The sequence below is a fragment of the Triturus cristatus genome, chromosome 6 (assembly GCF_964204655.1).
Source record: "Triturus cristatus chromosome 6, aTriCri1.1, whole genome shotgun sequence".
Classification (NCBI taxonomy): domain Eukaryota; kingdom Metazoa; phylum Chordata; class Amphibia; order Caudata; family Salamandridae; genus Triturus; species Triturus cristatus.
The window spans coordinates 211,379,935-211,397,695 of record NC_140589.1 but is presented as its reverse complement, the minus strand read 5'-3'; the positions used below and the strand labels follow the sequence as shown (position 1 = coordinate 211,397,695).

General features: G+C 50.1%; 1 protein-coding gene across 2 annotated transcripts in view; it reads right to left on the bottom strand.

The window, feature by feature from the left end:
• Positions 1 to 14,324: 14,324 nt before the first annotated feature.
• The window catches only part of SLC25A27 (solute carrier family 25 member 27), a 267,214-nt gene continuing 263,777 nt past the window's right edge, over positions 14,325 to 17,761 (bottom strand). For both annotated transcript variants that reach the window (XM_085610548.1, XM_085610547.1), the window contains one exon: positions 14,325 to 14,507. In XM_085610548.1, coding sequence (XP_085466674.1) covers positions 14,436 to 14,507 — 72 coding nt within the window. In that variant the 3' untranslated portion in view covers positions 14,325 to 14,435. The remainder of the gene's footprint in view (positions 14,508 to 17,761) is intronic.

Genomic DNA, 17,761 nt, shown 5'->3' with positions numbered 1-17,761 from the left:
AGAACCTCCAGCAAATGGTGCATAGGAAATGGAGTGGCAGGGTCGCCCATGTGCAAAATGCCAGAGGCCGTGGAAATGGCCCGGGCAAAGGCCGCACACGCCTCCGTAGGTCGACGTGGGGGGGAAAGCAATTCCTCCGCCGGCCATCCCCAAATCCAGCTGGAGGAAGAAAAGGCCAGCCCCGGAATGGTGGAAGATTGATGGACGATTGGGGGACCTGAGGTGCCTCTGGGGAAGGCTTTAGCTGAGAGGACGGCGAGGAGCCCTCCCTGGAAGACGCCGGGGAAAAAGCCACGATGCGGCGGCCCATCTCCGGAGAAGAAGAGACAAACAGTTGCCAAACCTCTGGCGAGGAGGGGGCCTCTGGAGACGAGTCGACGACCCGACGCCGGCACGGCCCCGTGGAGTCCGCCACAGGCGCCGGCGTGAGGTCGACTGGCGCCAGAGGGGACGCTGGGACCACCTCGTCCACCACTTGCAACCAAGGGGAATGGAGCAGGACCAGCTCCAGGGCGGTGAAAGAAAAGGCACAGACTCAACCTCCGACGAAGCAGCCGCCTGCATGGAGTGACGAGAAGGACCAGGAGACACGCCCCAGCCCCTAGCCAGCACCTGCGGCGCCGCCAGGGTCGACAGCCATCCGCGCGTGAGCGGCGTCAGCTCGGCTTCTGCCCAGAAGACCGAGGAGGACTCGGGGGCGACCCGCAAGTCCAGACGACCTCCCGCGACACCACAGGGACCCCCTCGGGGGTTTGCGATGAGGCAGAGGCGCCGTGGGCCGAAAAGGGGAACCCCGTAGGGCCGCACACAGACGACACCACACATCCAGAACCTGTCGGCGCCAAGGCTGGAGCCGCGGCGGAAGGCCCCACACGTGGCAAGGGATCTGCGGGCGTCCCAGGAGGAGGAGGGGCCAAGGAAGCCTGCAAAGCCGCAGCATAGGCCTCCATTTGGGCCCAAGTCGCCCCGGCGCCAGGAAACGGCGGGTAGGGTGGCGACGAATGAGGCCGCATGTCCCGCGGAGAACCCGCGCCCTCCGCAGAGCCGCAGAGCAGAGACCAGGCCTTGGAGACAAGTTAAGAGACCTCCCGATGGGCGAGCGACGCCAGAGGGGTCTCGGTGACGGGTGATGCTGAAATCGGAAGCGGAGATTCATGGACCCCTGCGTGAGGGACGGACGTGGCGACGACCCAGACTTGGACAACTGAGCTGAGAGGAGCTTCATCCGGCACTCCCGCCGGGACTTAGGCTTCAGATGCTGGCAAGCGTCACAGTCCGTGGAATCATGGTGCTCGCCCAAACACCACATACAAATAGGATGAGGGTCAATAACCGACATCTGACACGCGCAAGACAAGCACGCTTTAAAGCCCAAAGGCATTCGCACACTGTCCCCCCACACAAAAGCATAAAAAGAAGGCCTGAAAACAGGACAGGGACACGATCCAGATCCGAGTTGCACGCGGAAAAGAAGGAAACTGATGTCAGCGCGCCGGGGTGGGGCTTATGTGACTTTACTGACGTCAAGCCCGCGGAAGACGTCAGGGCGGAGTCGCGTGGTACTGCCCCCCGGCCTGCAGTGATGCTGGGGCAAAGAAAGTTTTCCGGGTCCAGTCTCACGCCTGGGGATAATTCTATGTTAAGGAATCTGCGGCTAGTGGTCTCTATCAGATACAAAGATATTTCAAGGTCTAGTTGGTCATTGGAACAAATGTGACAATGTTTATGCAAAGCATACTACTTTGTGCTACCAGCAAGGGAAACAAGCATTGGCATAGCCAATAGGTCTCGCTTTTGGGACCTTATAAGTATTTAGTTATGCAGCACAATATCCTTGGTGCAACAACATCAACTGTTGCATGGCTAAACACTTATAACGTTCCAAAAGCGAGACCTATTGGCTATGCCAATGCTTGTTTATGTTAGCCGCCAATGACTAGGAGCTACTAGCTATCATAGGGTTTGCACATAATCAATATGGGCACTGTAAAACGATTAATAAATATTAGTTACATTTCTCAGTGTTAAATAAGACTTTCATTGACTCAGGGATAGAAGTACGGAATATATTCCTAGATGTTATAAAAAGGTGCATATTTGTGATAATCCGAGGCAGTTTCAGTCAAAACCTAATGAAAGAAGCAGACTCCTTTTTGCTCCTCTCACAGTGAGGACAGCTTGTGGCAAACTGCATTCAGCTTGACAGACTACCTCCATCCACTTGCCTTCCTACCTCATCTCTATAAACGCAACAAATTAACTTCTTCCGCCAACACTATTTCTGCCCATTTTTAGGTTGACTCTGGGCAGCGCATGCGCTGCTGTGAGCATGCAGTATTGGGGTATGGCTTTGAAGCCCCGCCCACTCTCCACCCATACTTTAATTGACTTGTGTCATTGTACTTCATAAACGCTGGCTTCCGAGTTGTTATTAGGCTTGTTAGTACCTCCTTGGTACCGCCTTGTCTGAATTTGTTACCTCCCATAACCACTGGACCTTTTACCTCTCTTGTTACATGGTCTGCTTTATCTGGGCTGTGAGCACTATTTGGTTCGATGATTTGCCCCTATACCACCCACTACGTCGTACCACGCCACCCGCTTTTTTTGCAACTTGACAAACAGATGCCTTTTTTTTTGTCAAAGCCCCCCATGCCGTGCTTTCACTTTAATGTCCGCCACGCCCCTATCTCCCTTTCTTTAGACACACCTGGTCTATTGAAAGGGGCGCGGCCTCAATGAATGTGAAAGCGCCCCATGGGCGCTAGTAATTTGCAATGCTATAGGTCTCGCATTTGCAAGAGTTTAAGCTATTGCATTGCCAATAGCTAAAACTCTCGTAAATGTTAGACCTACTGCACTGCAAATGCTTGTTCTCTATGGTACCTCACCAGCCGAACTAGAGTTTTACACCAGAACTGCTGCTCAAACAACAACAAAGTAAACATGAACAGAGAAAAAGGTCATGAATAGTGTCCAGTTATATCTTTTGATGGGGAAATCCTAACTGTGGTATGTAAGCTTGGCAACCTGTGCAAGGGGTGCGACCTATAACACAAAAAGACTTGAGCAATTTCGCAAAATCTGCACGTTGTGGATTGTTCTCATCAACGTTTGTGGCAGACATGTGCATTCTGTTAGCTAAACTACACTTTTGAGGCCAGAAAACACTGCAAGGTCAATTTAAGAAATGGCATTGTGGGCCGGCACATTTAGGTTTTCTGAAGAAAACTACTGGAAACAAATGCAGGCTTTTGTGAGCTTAATGCATAATGTCATGTATCCACATACAAGTATACTTTAAGTATTATGTGGCTTTGAGGCATGTACCCAAAAAGGAACGCGTTACTTACCTGTAACTGCGGTTATCCAGTATTGGTATCTTTCATAGATTCACATGCCTGAATCATTCCCCGTCATCGGGATGGGAGTCACCGGTAAATAAAGCAATGTCTAGAAGACATATAGAGAAAACAGGCCCCAAAGGGCCCTAGCTTAGAAAGCTATCCACGTCCTTATGTAAAAAGGACCAAAGTTTGGCCAGTAGCCAATCAGCTAGCACCACCTTCTAGAACCCTCCTGGAAGGAGCCCTAGTCCCTCAGATTTTCGTAAGCACAGTGCTAAGTAGGTGTGTCACTGAGAGATCCAAGAGAGCCCTTCCAGGGGAGGTGGGTGGGTTGCATGTGAATCTATGAAAGATACCAATACTGGATAACCGCAGTTACAGGTAAGTAACGCGTTCCTTATCCAGTATTAGGGTATCTTTCATAGATTCACATGCCTGAATCAGAATAGTAAGCAATACAAAGCACATTTTGGCAGGCACAGTAAATATACAGTCACTAGATAATAACATATCCATGTGAAAGATAAAGTATCAAAGAACCATAACCCAGGTAATGCCAACATAACAGTGTGAAATGTGCGTATAGAGAGCAGGATGGTGGGATGAAAAGGAAAGGGCTCACCTCTATTGAAATAGATGACGGAGTACAGCTTGCCCCACTGCAGCATCCTTCATGATCTCCGTGTCCAGGCAGTAATGCCTGGTGAATGTATGCGGCGTCTTCCATGTGGACGCTCTACAAATATCCACCATGGACACTCCTGCAAACAGTGCCATGGAAGTAGACATCGCCCTTGTAGAATGGGCACGAACTGCTGATTGCAGTGGACGTCCTGCCTGTTGGTGACAGAAGGTTATGGCTGACGAGATCCAGCGGGAAATGCTCTGTTTGGTGAGCGGTAGTCCTTTTCTAGGCCTACTGTATGCCACAAAAAGTTGATTAGACTTCCGAAATGTTTTAGTCCTTTCAATGTAAAACTTGAGGCAGCGCTTAACATCTAATGAATGAAGAGCCTTTTCTGCCCCTGTGTGTGGATTCGGGAAGAATGAACGTAGTATGATAGGTTCATTGAGGTGGAAGTGAGTCGGAACCTTAGGGATAAACTTCGGATTCGTCCGAAGGATGACCCTGTCCCGTTTGAACTGAATGAAAGGGTCCTGGATTGAGAACGCCTGTAGTTCTCCAACCCGTCTTGCCGAGGTAAGGGCCAGCAGGAGTGCAAGCTTCCAGGAGACATACTTAAGATCTGCTCTGTGGATTGGCTCAAACGGGTGTTTCATGAGCTGAGCCAAAACCGTGTTAAGATGCCAAGCCGGTGGTACAGGCTTCACTGGAGGAAAAGATCGAAACAGCCCTTTAAGAAATTGTTTGATAAGCCTGTGAGACCACAAAGATGGACCTGTAGAGGACCTCCGAAAGCGAGATATCGCCGCTAGGTGTACTTTGATGGAGGCATGAGCTAGACCGGATTTTGCGAGATGCAAGAGATACGGTAAAATCTGCTCCGGGGTTGAAGAAAGAGGGTGCAACCCGTTTGTTTTGCACCATATGCAGAATCGTTTCCATTTCAGTGAATATGTCTTGTTGGTGCTATCCGCTCGAGCTCGAGCTAGGATTTGTCTGCAATCCGGAGGAATGTCTAAGCCCTGGAATTCTCTGTACTCAGGAGCCATGCCGATAACCTGAGAGACGCTGGATCCGGATGCTGAACCTGTTGATTGTGCAGCGTTAGCAGAGATGGAAACGGGTGCAGTTTGATTGGAGGTTCCAGGGAGAGGATGTGAAGCTCCGTGAACCAGTGCTGCCGTGGCCAAGCTGGGGCTATCAATATCAGAGTGCAGGGCTCCACTTTCATCTTCCGTAACACCCTGGGAATTAGGGGAAACGGTGGAAAGGCGTACGCAAAGATCAATCAATCAAAGACATTTCTAAAGCGCACTACATACCCGTAGGGTCTCAAGGCGCTGGGGGTAGGGGGGGTGCCGCTACTGCTCGAACAGCCAGGTCTTCAGCTTCTTCCTGAAGGAGAGGTGGTCTTGGGTCAGGCGCAGGTCGGTCGGGAGGGAGTTCCAGGTCTTGGCGGCCAGGTAGGAGAAGGACCTTCCTCCTGTAGTCGCTCTTCGGATGCGGGGGACCGCGGCGAGGGCGTGGTTGGCTGAACGGAGGTGGCGTTTGGGAGCGTAGAAGTTGATTCGGCTGTTGAGGTAGCTCGGGCCTTGGTCGTGTAGGGCTTTGTGTGCGTGGGTGAGGAGGCGGAAGGTGATTCTTTTGTTGACGGGGAGCCAGTGTAGGTCTCTCAGATGTCCGGAGATGTGGCTGGTTCGTGGGATGTCGAGGATGAGTCTGGCTGAGGCGTTCTGGATCCGCTGGAGTCTCTTCTGGAGCTTGGCGGTGGTACCGGCGTAGAGGGCGTTGCCGTAGTCCAGTCGGCTAGTGACGAGGGCCTGGGTGACGGTCTTCCTGGTCTCGGTGGGGATCCACCAGAAGATCTTCCGTAGCATGCGTAGGATGTTGAAGCACGCCGAGGAGACGTTGTTGACTTGTCTGGTCATGGAGAGGGAGGAGTCCAGGATGAAGCCCAGGTTGCGTGCATGGTCTGTCGGTTTGGGTGCGGTGCCCAGGGCGGGAGGCCACCAGGAGTCGTCCCAGGCGGAGGGTGAAGAGCCCAGGATGAGGACCTCCGTCTTGTCTGAGTTCAGTTTCAGGCGGCTGGTCGTCATCCACTCGGCTACCTCTTTCATCCCTTCGTGCAGGTTGGCTCTTGCGGCGGCGGGGTCGTTGGTCAGGGAGAGGATCAGCTGGGTGTCGTCGGCGTAGGAGATTATGCTGAGGTTGTGTTGGCGTGCGATGGCCGCGAGGGGGCTCATGTAGACGTTGAAGAGGGTGGGGCTCAGCGAGGATCCTTGGGGGGACGCCGCAGATGACTTCGGTGGCCTCTGACTTGTACGGTGGTAGGCGGACTCTCTGTGTTCTTCCGTCGAGGAAGGAGATGATCCATTCCAGAGCCTTGTCCTGGATTCCGACGTTGCTGAGGCGCTGTACTAGGGTGCGGTGGCAGACAGTGTCGAATGCCGCGGAGAGGTCTAGGAGGATGAGGGCCGCTGTTTCTCCGTTGTCCATCAGGGCTCGGATGTCATCGGTGGCGGCGATGAGGGCGGTCTCGGTGCTGTGGTTGGCTCGGAAGCCAGACTGTGAGGGGTCGAGGGATCCATTCGTCTCGAGGAAGGCGGCCAGCTGCTTGTTGACGGTCTTCTCGATGACTTTGGCTGGAAACGGGAGGAGCGAGATGGGGCGGTAGTTCTTGAGTTCGGTGGGGTCCGCTGTGGGTTTCTTGAGTAGAGCGCTGAGTTCGGCGTGCTTCCAGCTCTCGGGGAAGGTGGCGGTGTCGAAGGATGTGTTGATGATGTCTCGCAGGTGGGGTGCGATGACAGCGTCGGCCTTGTTGAAGACGTGGTGAGGGCAGGGGTCGGTCGGTGATCCGGAGTGGATGGAGTTCATCGTGCGGATGGTGTCTTCGGTGCTGATCGGGGTCCAGGCGTGGAGGGTGGTGGTGGGGGGTGGTTGTTCTGTCGTGGTGTGCGTTGGTTGGTTGTTGAAGCTGTTGTGTATGTCCGCGATCTTGTTGTGGAAGTATGAGGCGAGGGAGTTGCAGAGGTCTTGCGATGGGGTGATGTCGTTGTTTCCTGCGCTGGGGTTGGATAGCTCTTTCACGATGTTGAAGAGTTCCTTGCAGTTGTGTGCGTTGTTGTCCAGCCGGTCCTTGAATGCTGTTTTCTTGGCGGCGCGGATCAGCTGGTGGTGCTTCCGGGTGGCAAGCTTGAAGGAGGTTCTGTTGTCCGGTGTTGGTTCCCTTCTCCAGACTTTCTCGAGGGCTCGGCAGTTCTTCTTGGAGCTCTTGAGTTCGTCGGTGAACCATGGGGCTTTCTTGCTGCCGGGTCTGCTGGGCGGGGTCCTCAGCGGGGCAAGCTCGTCCGCGCAGTTGCTGATCCACTTCGTGAGGTTGTCGGCGGCCTGGCTGGGGTTCGCTGAGCTGGCAGGAGGGTGCTGGCTCAGGGAGGTGGCGAGCTGGTCGGCTGTGATCTTGTTCCAGCTTCTGCGGGCAGCCTGTTGCTGGTGGTGGTGGGTCGTCGTTCTTTTGAAGGTGAAGTGGACGCAGCTGTGGTCCGTCCATTGAAGCTCTGTGGCGTGGCTGAAGTCGATGTCTGTGCAGGAAGAGAAGACTGCGTCGAGTGTGTGTCCGGCGAGGTGGGTGGGGGTGGACACCAGCTGCTTGAGTCCAAGATTGGCGAGGTTGTCGAGCAGGGTGCTGGTGTTGCGGTCGTTGTTGTTCTCCAGGTGGAAGTTGAGGTCCCCCAGGAGGATGTAGTCAGCGGAGGGGAGGGCATGCGGGCTGACGAAGTCGGCGATGTCCTCGCTGAATTGGGTGCGTGGTCCCGGAGGTCGGTAGATCAGGGTGCCTCTGAGGGTGGTCTTCGGGTCGGTGTGGATCTGGAAATGCAGGTGTTGCACCATGCTATCGAAAAGGCATTCCCCAGAGACCCTTGTTGGGGATGCCAGCTTGCAAAGTGTTGGCATTTGGCGTTGATCTGGGTGGCGAATAGGTCCAGAGAAGGGGTGCCCCATTGAACGAAGATGCTGTTGAGGACTTGTTGGTCCAGTTCCCACTCGTGGCAAGTTGACTGCCGTCTGCTGAGGGAATCTGCCAACACGTTGTGGACGCCTGGCACATAATCTGCTCGCAGAGAGATGTTGTGAGAGAGTAGCCAACTCCAGATTTTTTGTGATTCTCGAGAGAGCGTTAGCGAGCGTGTTCCTCCCTGCTTGTTCAAATAGTGCATTGTCGTTGTGTTGTCTGTTCTGACAAGCACCATGGAGTTCTTGATTCTTGGGAGGAAAGCCACCAGAGCCAGGTAGACGGCGCGCAGCTCCAGGAGGTTGATATGAAGTGCCCTCTCTGTAGGGGACCATTTCCCGCTTATCTGCAGCTCCTGAAGGAAGGCTCCCCAGCCCTCCAGGGAAGCATCCATGGCGATTATGTGGGGTGCTGCAGGAAGCAAGAAAGGCAAGCCTTTTGAAAGGTTCTGGGGAGACACCCACCATCGTAAGGCCTTCCTGATCGCAAGTGTGACTTGGATGATGTCGTCGAAGGATCCTGTACACTGTACCCATTGATCCGACAGTTCTTCTTGAAGGGGTCGCATGTGGAGACGACAATGCGGGACCAAGAGAGTGCAAGAAGACATCATCCCGAGAAGGGATTTGAAGAGACGCACAGACAGCGTCCTTTCGGACATTATCCTGAGAGCCAAAGCCTGCAGCTTGTCCTTCCGTTCCTTCGATGGAAAAGCTTTCCGTAGCACAGTGTCCAGAGTAGCGCCCAGAAAGTTCATGCGCTGAGACGGCTGAAGGACGGACTTCTCTCGATTGAGCGTTAGGCCTAGTGAATCAAGAGCGTTAGACAGGCGTTTGAAGACCTGGACGCGCCCTGAAGAGATGGAGACTTGACTAGCCAGTCGTCTAGATAGGGAAAGACCTGATGATGGTGATGGCGTAGGTAGGCCGCTACTGGAGCTAGACATTTGGTAAAAATGCGGGGTGCCGATTTGAGGCCAAACGGCAGCACCCGGAACTGATAATGTCTGCCGGCCACCATGAATCGTAGGAATTTCTTGTGGTTGCGATGTATTGGGATATGGAAATAGGCGTCTTGCAGGTCTAACGACACCGTATAGTCGTTCGCATTGAGCAGATGTATCACCTCCTGAATGGTGACCATACGAAACGACTGCTGTTTCAGATAGTTGTTCAGATTCCGTAAATCCAATATCGGCCTCCATTTCTTCTCCTTTTTCCTGATAAGGAAGAAGCGGGAGTAGAACCCTTTTCCCCGTTGATTTGTGGGAACTCGCTCTATAGCCCCTTTTTGGAGCATAGTCTTCACCTCCAAGAGTAGTAGACGTAGGTTTTTGTGAAGTGTTGGGCGGGGAGGGGTGGGAGGAGGGATTTGTATAAATTCCAGGGAATGGCCGAATTGTACTAATTGTAGGACCCAACGGTCCGTAGTTATTCTTCGCCAATTTTGGAGAAAGTGGGATATTTTGCCGCCAATCTTGGAGGGTGGCGAGAAGGCGGAGGCCGGCCGTAGTTGTAAGTCATTGGCGTCTGGAGGTTCCCTTTTGCCTTCCACCTTTACCACGAAAGGAGGACTTCGTGTATGTGGATTGTTGCCGCTGTTGATATTGCAGCCGGTGTTGCTGGGAGGAGGAGAAAGAAGAACGTTGGTGGAATTCTCCCCTACCAGAGGATTGACCTCTTCCCTTGGAGCCCCGAAAGGAAGGGTTCCGGAATTGTAAAGCACCCAACGCTCTGGCAGTATCCGTGTCTTTTTTAATCCCCTGTAACGCCTCATCAATGTGGGAGCCAAAAAGCAGTTGGCCATCGTAAGGCATGTCCAACACCTTAGTCTGGACCTCCGGTCTGAAGGAGGTTGCCTTTAGCCAAGCCTGGCGTCGGAGAACTGCTGCGCCTGCTAATTGCCGGAAGCCAGTAGAAGCAATATCCATTGCACAGTCAATTATTTCGTCGGCCGATCTTTCTCCCTCAAGCAGGATCTTTTTTGCATCCTCCTTGGACTCCTCTGGCAGGTCTGCCATGTATGGTGCAATGTCTGCCCACATTTGGCGATTGTAACGCCCCAAAAGAGCCAGGGCGTTAGAGGCTCTCACCGTCAAGGCCGACATGGAGGAGAACCGCTTGCCAATGGTGTCTAAGCGCCTGCCCTCCTTATCAGGAGGAGCCGTCAATAGAGCAGCCGGGTTGCTTGACCTCCTCTGTGCGGCCTGCGTAATGACCGAATCTGGCTTCGGGTGGCCCGTAAGACAGACCGGAGCTGTGTCCGGCGCTTTATATTTCTTGTCCAGGCGTGGTAACACTGGGGGAACAGAGGAAGGATGTTGCATAATTTTAACTCCCTGTTCCCAAATGTAGTCTATCATTGGTATCGCTCGCACGGACTTCTTAAAGGGTTCCTTAAAGTCATAAAGGAAGCAGTCTTGTTGATTCGAGGGCATCGGAATTTGAAAACGCTGGGCCGCTCTCTCTAAAATGTTATGGAAGCCGCCAATATCCTCTGGAGGCGAGTCTGCCGTGGTGGGGGCAGGAGAAGTCGGACAGGGAAGGACATAATCATCCCATTCGTCCTGGGGAGAATGAATGTCCTGAAGTTCTCCCTCTTCTGGCTCGTCCTCTTCTTCCTCATCTGTTGTGGGAGGAAGTGGCGTTGCAATAGGCTCTGATTGCAGCACTAATGGTGGCGGTCTTGCCCTTGGTGTTGGTGGCGCAACTGGTGTTAGAGGCGCCGGCGTCGGAAACCTCTGTTTGTAGTCCGTGATCAGGAATTGGAGGTCCGTGACCAGTGATGCAGGCAGACAAACCATAGAAGGTGGTGGCTACACATATTGTGGAGGTGGAACCGGTTGGTAATCCTGGTCCAAGTCCTCATAATCAGATGTATCATGGTATTTGACATGTAGCTGTGAAGGGCTTGTCGCAGCTGGGAACATACTGTCCTCCTCTGAATTTTCCTCCTCGAAAAGCTGAGCAGGTGGCAAAGTAGGGATCCGACTGGGTGATGTAAGGGCCGGTGTTAGTGCCCGTTTGGTGATTTTGAGGTGCACAAATGTATTTGGCGTCTCAGAGTCAATAACTGTCGACGGGCCCGTCGACAGTAGAGGTGTAGGCGGTGTAATAGGCCTATGAGACAGCGTCGACGAGGACAGCGATGGCGGTGTCGTCGTCAGTGAGGAAGACGAGAGTTGTTTCTTCGACGACGACGGCGTCGACGACGGCGTCGACGACACTGGTCTCGCCGACGGTGTTCTTGTCGTCGTCGTCGACGACGATGGCCTCGTCGACGGTGTCTTCGTCGACGATCCTGCTGTCGACGATGTCGTCGGCGGCTTAGGTGACGACGACGACTTTTTTATTTTCAGCGTCGACGAGATCATTTTACCAGCCGTCGACGATGGTGTTGTCGTCGTCGACGTGGTCATTGAATGGGATATGACCGTTGATATCGTCGCCGTCGACGAAGTTACAACGACTGCCGTCGATGGATGTCTTTTCGTCAATGAAGCCACCGTCGACGAGGTGGTCGTCGGCGACGGGGCAGAAACTGGCTTCTTAAAAGTAACCTGGACATCTGGAGGAGAGGTGATTCCTGGCATAGACGAGTCCAGAACCTCAGAAGACCTTTTGTGTGGCTTCTTAGGAGGTGGCTGCGACGAAGGGCCTGGAGAGGACGCCCTTGGTCGCTTGCGTGAGGAGTGAGAAGATATAATAGAACTCTCACTCTCCTCAGAGGACACCACAGAGTCCTTGTCCTTCAGCCTTTGTAGCCAGATTAAAAGGCGCCCTTCTCCGTCTTTCAGGGTCTTGGATGAAAAGGTACGACATACCTTGCAATCCTTGGCACTGTGGCTGGGGTACAGACAATAAAGGCAGTCCTTATGCTGATCATCCACGTGGAGCCTTTTCTTCCCACAGGAAGCACAGGATCTGAAGAGTCCTTTCTTAGGAGTATCAGCCATGACAAATCCGAAAGTTTTGAGTAGAAAACACTGGAAAACCAGAAGCAATGAGCAGAGCTCAGTGGAGACTCCCTTAGCACGACGTGCGGTAGAAAATCTGAGGGACTAGGGCTCCTTCCAGGAGGGTTCTAGAAGGTGGTGCTAGCTGATTGGCTACTGGCCAAACTTTGGTCCTTTTTACATAAGGACGTGGATAGCTTTCTAAGCTAGGGCCCTTTGGGGCCTGTTTTGTCTATATGTCTTCTAGACATTGCTTTGTTATTTACCGGTGACTCCCATCCCGACGACGGGGAATGATTCAGGCATGTGAATCTATGAAAGATACCCTAATACTGGATAACCAGAAAAACCGATATTAGTGCTCCAAGTACAACATTCTAAAAACTACATTCCGTTGAGTAGACAATGACTGCCTATAAGGGTTTGGGGCCAAATGTGTTGTGTAAAGTTGTGTAGGTGTTTGAAGTTCATAACAGCCATCGAGCAGATCAATCAACCACATAATAGTCAATCAGCACGCCAACAACTTACTATCTGCCCAGACATTTCAAACGTGGCTACAGCTTCCCTGCGCTAGTGGTAAGCCTCAACGACGTGAAAGGGTAACGAACAGGGTTTGCGTTGAACGAGAAAAGAATTCCTGAAAAACAGGTTTACGTGGGTACTACTTAACAGAGAGAATGCGGCCACCTTTTATTTGCAGGAACACGTGGCCATCATATAATAAGAGATCAGAACGCTCAAGGATACATCATTTCTATCGAAGATATATTCTTTTTACAAAAAAAGCTCTACACGTCACCGTTCGGAGGTGACCCGAACACAGCAAAAGAAACGTGTTCTTTTTTATTTTTCTCCCATATAGGGAGAGTGTTGAAACCATGCATTGTCACTACCAGCACCAAATTAGATTGCTGCAAGGCAGGGTAAATGCTTTGAAACCTTGTAGCAAGAGGCAGCATGGAAGCTATCAATGCTGGAAAATAAAACAATACACAGTGCAGTCGTGTTTACAGTGGAAAAATCAGGGATCCATCTGACCATGATTGAGTTGAACACACAGCAAGCCATTCTCCCGCACGTGCCTCACTCTCTCCCGTAAAATATTCAAGACTATACCGTTTTGTTTTTAAGTAACCCACATATAACCCAACTACAGAATGATGCATTCAATACTCGGGCAGATATCGCGAGCAAAGTTTAGTAAGGCGTTGTCCATTTTAATGCAGTGATCCAGACAGACTCGGTATGCGTAATATATACCCTGTGAAACTACACAGTCGTGTAAGTGCAAGTACAGAGTCACACCTGTCTATTTTCGCCCAAAAATAACAGTTTACTGTGTTGCCCACACACCCGTCATAAAAAAATACAGTGTCACAATTACATTCAGGAGAAAAACATGAACTATGTCCCAGTCAGAGCTGTAACAAACCACATGCGTTTGAATGTTTCCTGGTTGCCAACCTTGGAGGTATGCATCAGTTCCACGTTTTAAAGGAGCCGCCACTTGCCCACATACTGATTCACAAATACTCGACCCAAAATGACCACCAGAAACGGCTCATCAATTAAAAGACGGTAGGAAAGGTCGAAAGTCAGAGACACACTCCCCAAATTCCATACAGAACTAGACAGAGTCGACTCCATCACTGTATACCAACGCAACGTTCCACTGGCTAGCTCGGACTATTTGCACAGCTTTCTTTTGGTTCGTGAAATGCACTAGAGTAGCACAAGCTATCTGATAATACGAATTGAACACTGAATGCAGAAATAAAATAATCTCAGGGAATGTGCACTAATAGCAGATGCCAATGAGCATCTAAAATAAAGTGCTACGCATACCAATAGAGCGCTCAGGAAGTGCACATTTTTCGTCAGTAGGGACTCAAACTCAGCATTTATCTGTTACCTACGTGCTACACCTTGGGTGATTCATGTGCAGTGCAGTGCACTGCAACACTGCTACAAGTGAGAAGTTAGGACGCCTACTGTTATCAGTAAATTAAACGAGCGAAAGTAATCGCGGTAAAGCGCGGCGGGCGCGCCCGCCCACATGCACTGTAGCTCTAGGCTGGCCTGGTAGCACTTTTTGGAGCCCTCTCAATAAGTCTCGCCAGACCAGCGCATGCGCTGGGTCAGGCGAGACCTAAAAAGGAGCTACATTGTCAAATAATGCTGCCTTGCTTTCTGCGTCCCACAAAAAAGCAGAGGGGAGAGGTGATAATGCTTCAAAGATTCCAGTTTTCAATGCATAAACCTAGCAGAAGCCATCTGGGGCAAAACTGTCAGTAGGTGAATCTGCGCCTGGAAACAGGTTGGAAGTTTTTGAAACAATACTGGTTATAAGAAGAAAGCAAAAGAATGACGACCACAACACTAAAATATAAAAAAAAATTTTAATAATGACTGCAATGTCCGCAGCACACAATTATTGAAAGGCAAATCCATACATAATTATTTTCTTTTGTAGAGATACAGAAAATTGGGAAACTCTCAGAATGAATTAACTCCGATGATTCTTCTAATTTGTTCATAAGTAAGCCAGAATACCAACGACCAAGGCGCCTGCAAAATCAATTAGAATAAAAACAATTACATTTAAATCGGTCATTGAAATTCTTGTCTTAAAAAACAAAAAAACTTAACAGTGCATGTAAATAAAACCTTATTGGCGACTTCATTCATGGGAATGTAAAACTAAAAAGGAAAAATGTACAATGTTTGTCATTCAATGTTACTTTTTGCGGGAAATATAATTAGGCATCCATAAAGTGATCAGGTTTAAAACACTGAAGTGTTTGGAAAATGTGTTCAATTATTTAAGTAAAACACAAACTCAATGCAAACTTCTTATAGTGAAAACTAAATACATTTCAGAAATAGTGACAATTTATGTCCTTTCAAGATTAACAAGTGAGTTATTATTAAAGATTTATGTACATTCTAAAAACTTCTTTGCCATGAGGTTATATACATAATAAGATATAAATTAGTGATATTCGCCTGCTTTTAGGTAAGAATATATACTAACTAAGCACAAATTAGAAAGTAAAATAGATACAATTCCAGAAGATAATAATAAAGAATACGAATATTGTATGAGAGGAGGCTGTATTATAAAATTCTTCATTAAATTGAGACTAACATTAAAAGGGTGTTCAGTTTGTGGTAAAACAAATCTTACAGTTTTACAAATGTTGTGTTCATTAAGTTCTTAAAACGATTGTTACTCATCATCAGCGGAGAAGTGGAGGGTACACAGAAATGTGCCATCATGCACTTAAACAATAAGAATGAAATAACTAAGGTAGGCATGCAATTAGTATGATATATAATCACACAGTAAATCCAAAGCATTATTGCTCTAGTAATTGTCAGAGACAAAGAGAAACAAAAGATTAAAACAAAATGACTGCTTTAAACTGTCTGTACCAAAGCACTGACATCTCATTAACCCTGTAAGAAAGGAACAGGAGTTTGCATGCAGAATCTAGGAACACCACCATTATACTACTATCGCCTTAGTCTTGTTATCCCGACCTCGGTGTAAACTGAGATTTCCAATATCAAAGACCACTGGCAAACAAGGGCCCAAGCCGCAGGCTGGCAGCTCCCTCCCCCACGGAACAGGTACAGGCCGGATTTGATTGGTCAGGAGGACTGGCAGCCAACTGTGGCCACATCTTTCGAATTTATGCGGGTCTACGCCCATAAACTCTATTGGCTGCCCAAGGGCTGGCGGGGTAGCATGGGTGGTTGGAGGTGTACTAAATAGGGGCAACCTTACCCGTTGACCACTTATTCAACTGTGACAAAGTGTCACATCAATAAGAAAACCGAAACAGCGACTAAAAAACTCAAAATGAATGTTGAGTAATGAGGCTACTGCCTCGGTTATCCAAAAACTCATCACTGTCAGAAGGCATCTGACAGACGAAGAAAACTCTCTCCTGTTGACCACTTTGCTTCATGGAGGATGGACGCCGACGTACTCTCCCAACAACACCCGACCCGCCATTTTCTGTGGAGCTGTGGTTTTCTAGTAGGAGATCCCCTCCGCTGCCCTTGTTTATCCGCAGAGACTGCTACCGTTTTGATAGAGAAGGATTCTTCTCCCTGGATCATCAGTGGCAGTGGTGACAGACCACAGGGAGCCTCCTACTTGGGCTGATTGCAAAGGACCCGAGCGGGTTGCTGGCTGTCATCACCGGAGTCACCACATGAGTTATGGCAAGAGTCATCTCGGGCCGGAGGTGAAGTGGGGCAGACGACGGGTTTTCTGTGCTCTCAGGTTGACTGGAGGGCATTTGTGGGTGGGGTGGGGGGTAGGTGCTCACGTTGGGCATTATCAGTGTTGTCTGGATAGGACTGAGTTTGGAGGGCACTAGGACGCTATGATTTACTGGTCACACTGAGCTAGGTGAGCGGCTTACCTTGCATCTTTTTGTAAGATCAGGTTTCTGCTCGTCTTTAGTTTGTCTGCATTAGCATATAACTTACCGACATCACTAGTTTTCTGGGCTGATTAACCAGTGTCGGCCCAACATCCTGTAATTCTGGGCAAATCGCTTCAAAATGTTTGGGCAGTAAGTGGCGCTCACGCAGTATTAATTATTGTCCATCAATTTTCAGGGCGTTCCGCCGTGTTTTGCTGTTTTTTCTCTTGTGACTGAATACCGCGTAACTGACACAGATTTTCGAGGTACTCCAGTTGTGTTCAGGTCATCTTATGTTATTAGGCAGCTTAGTGGTGATTAGGGTTTTGCAGTAGGGTATTAGCCATTTTCCTACAGCAAGTTTAAGTGTGGGGTCATTCTCTAGTTGCCATGCCAACAAAGCAGGTAAAGCGAAAGTATGATATGGCAATGATCATGGGGTGGATAGACTCTACGGACCAAGTGTTGGCTTTGGGACAACCAGCACTGCCCTTGTTGGTGCAGAAGAAGGCTCTGATAATGGGGAGGTTAATGTAGAGCACCCTAAGAGGAAGGGAGCCCCCCCCCCCACCCTCAGAGGCAGCATATCCCCTCGTCTGTAGGCGACGTGTGGAAAGGAAATACGAAAGCGGTGGCAGCAAATGCCCCATTGACAGTGGTCACGCCTGGTCAGGGACAGGTGGTGGTCATCAGTGGGGAGGTAGACTGTGCCAAAGATGCCAGGCAGCAGATGGAGGCATCTAGGAACACCGGAGATGAATTAGTAAATAGCCTAGGTGGTAATCAAGGTGAGAAGGCTTTAGCCGCTTCCAGTAACCTGGTGGTGGCACAGTGGCCCAAGCAGCTCCAGGGGACTGCTAATGCGGCAAAAGTAGCAGACATTCAGCCACGAGCAGGTGCACTAAGCGGAGCAGCAGCATCACTCCCTCGCGCCACTCCCGGGGCAGGCCCTACCACGACTACCATGACATCCATGGCTGGTACAGGTGAGGAGACGGTTCGAGCTAGTGGTCATGGTCAGGTAATGTCCCCCAGAAACTGGCTAGGATTGCATCTATTGGATGAGTTGAGAAAAAATAAAGAAGGATGCATACGTAGATAGGTTTGAGCTTACTGTAGTTAGAACTCCAGAGGAGAAAAGCAAGGACGCTAAAGACTGTGAGCACAAGTTGAAGAAACCAAAAGTAGAGGAGACACTAATGAAAAGGATTTTACCATCTATCAGTCAGTACTCCTTGAGAAATACCCCGTTCGTGGCCTGCAAACTGCTTACTATATGAACAAGATTGTGGGCATGTACAAGGAGTTTGGTGGGTTTTGCTGGAAAGGGTATAAGACAAGACATTTAGGCTGAAGAAAGACAACCCCAGTCATGTTTTGTGA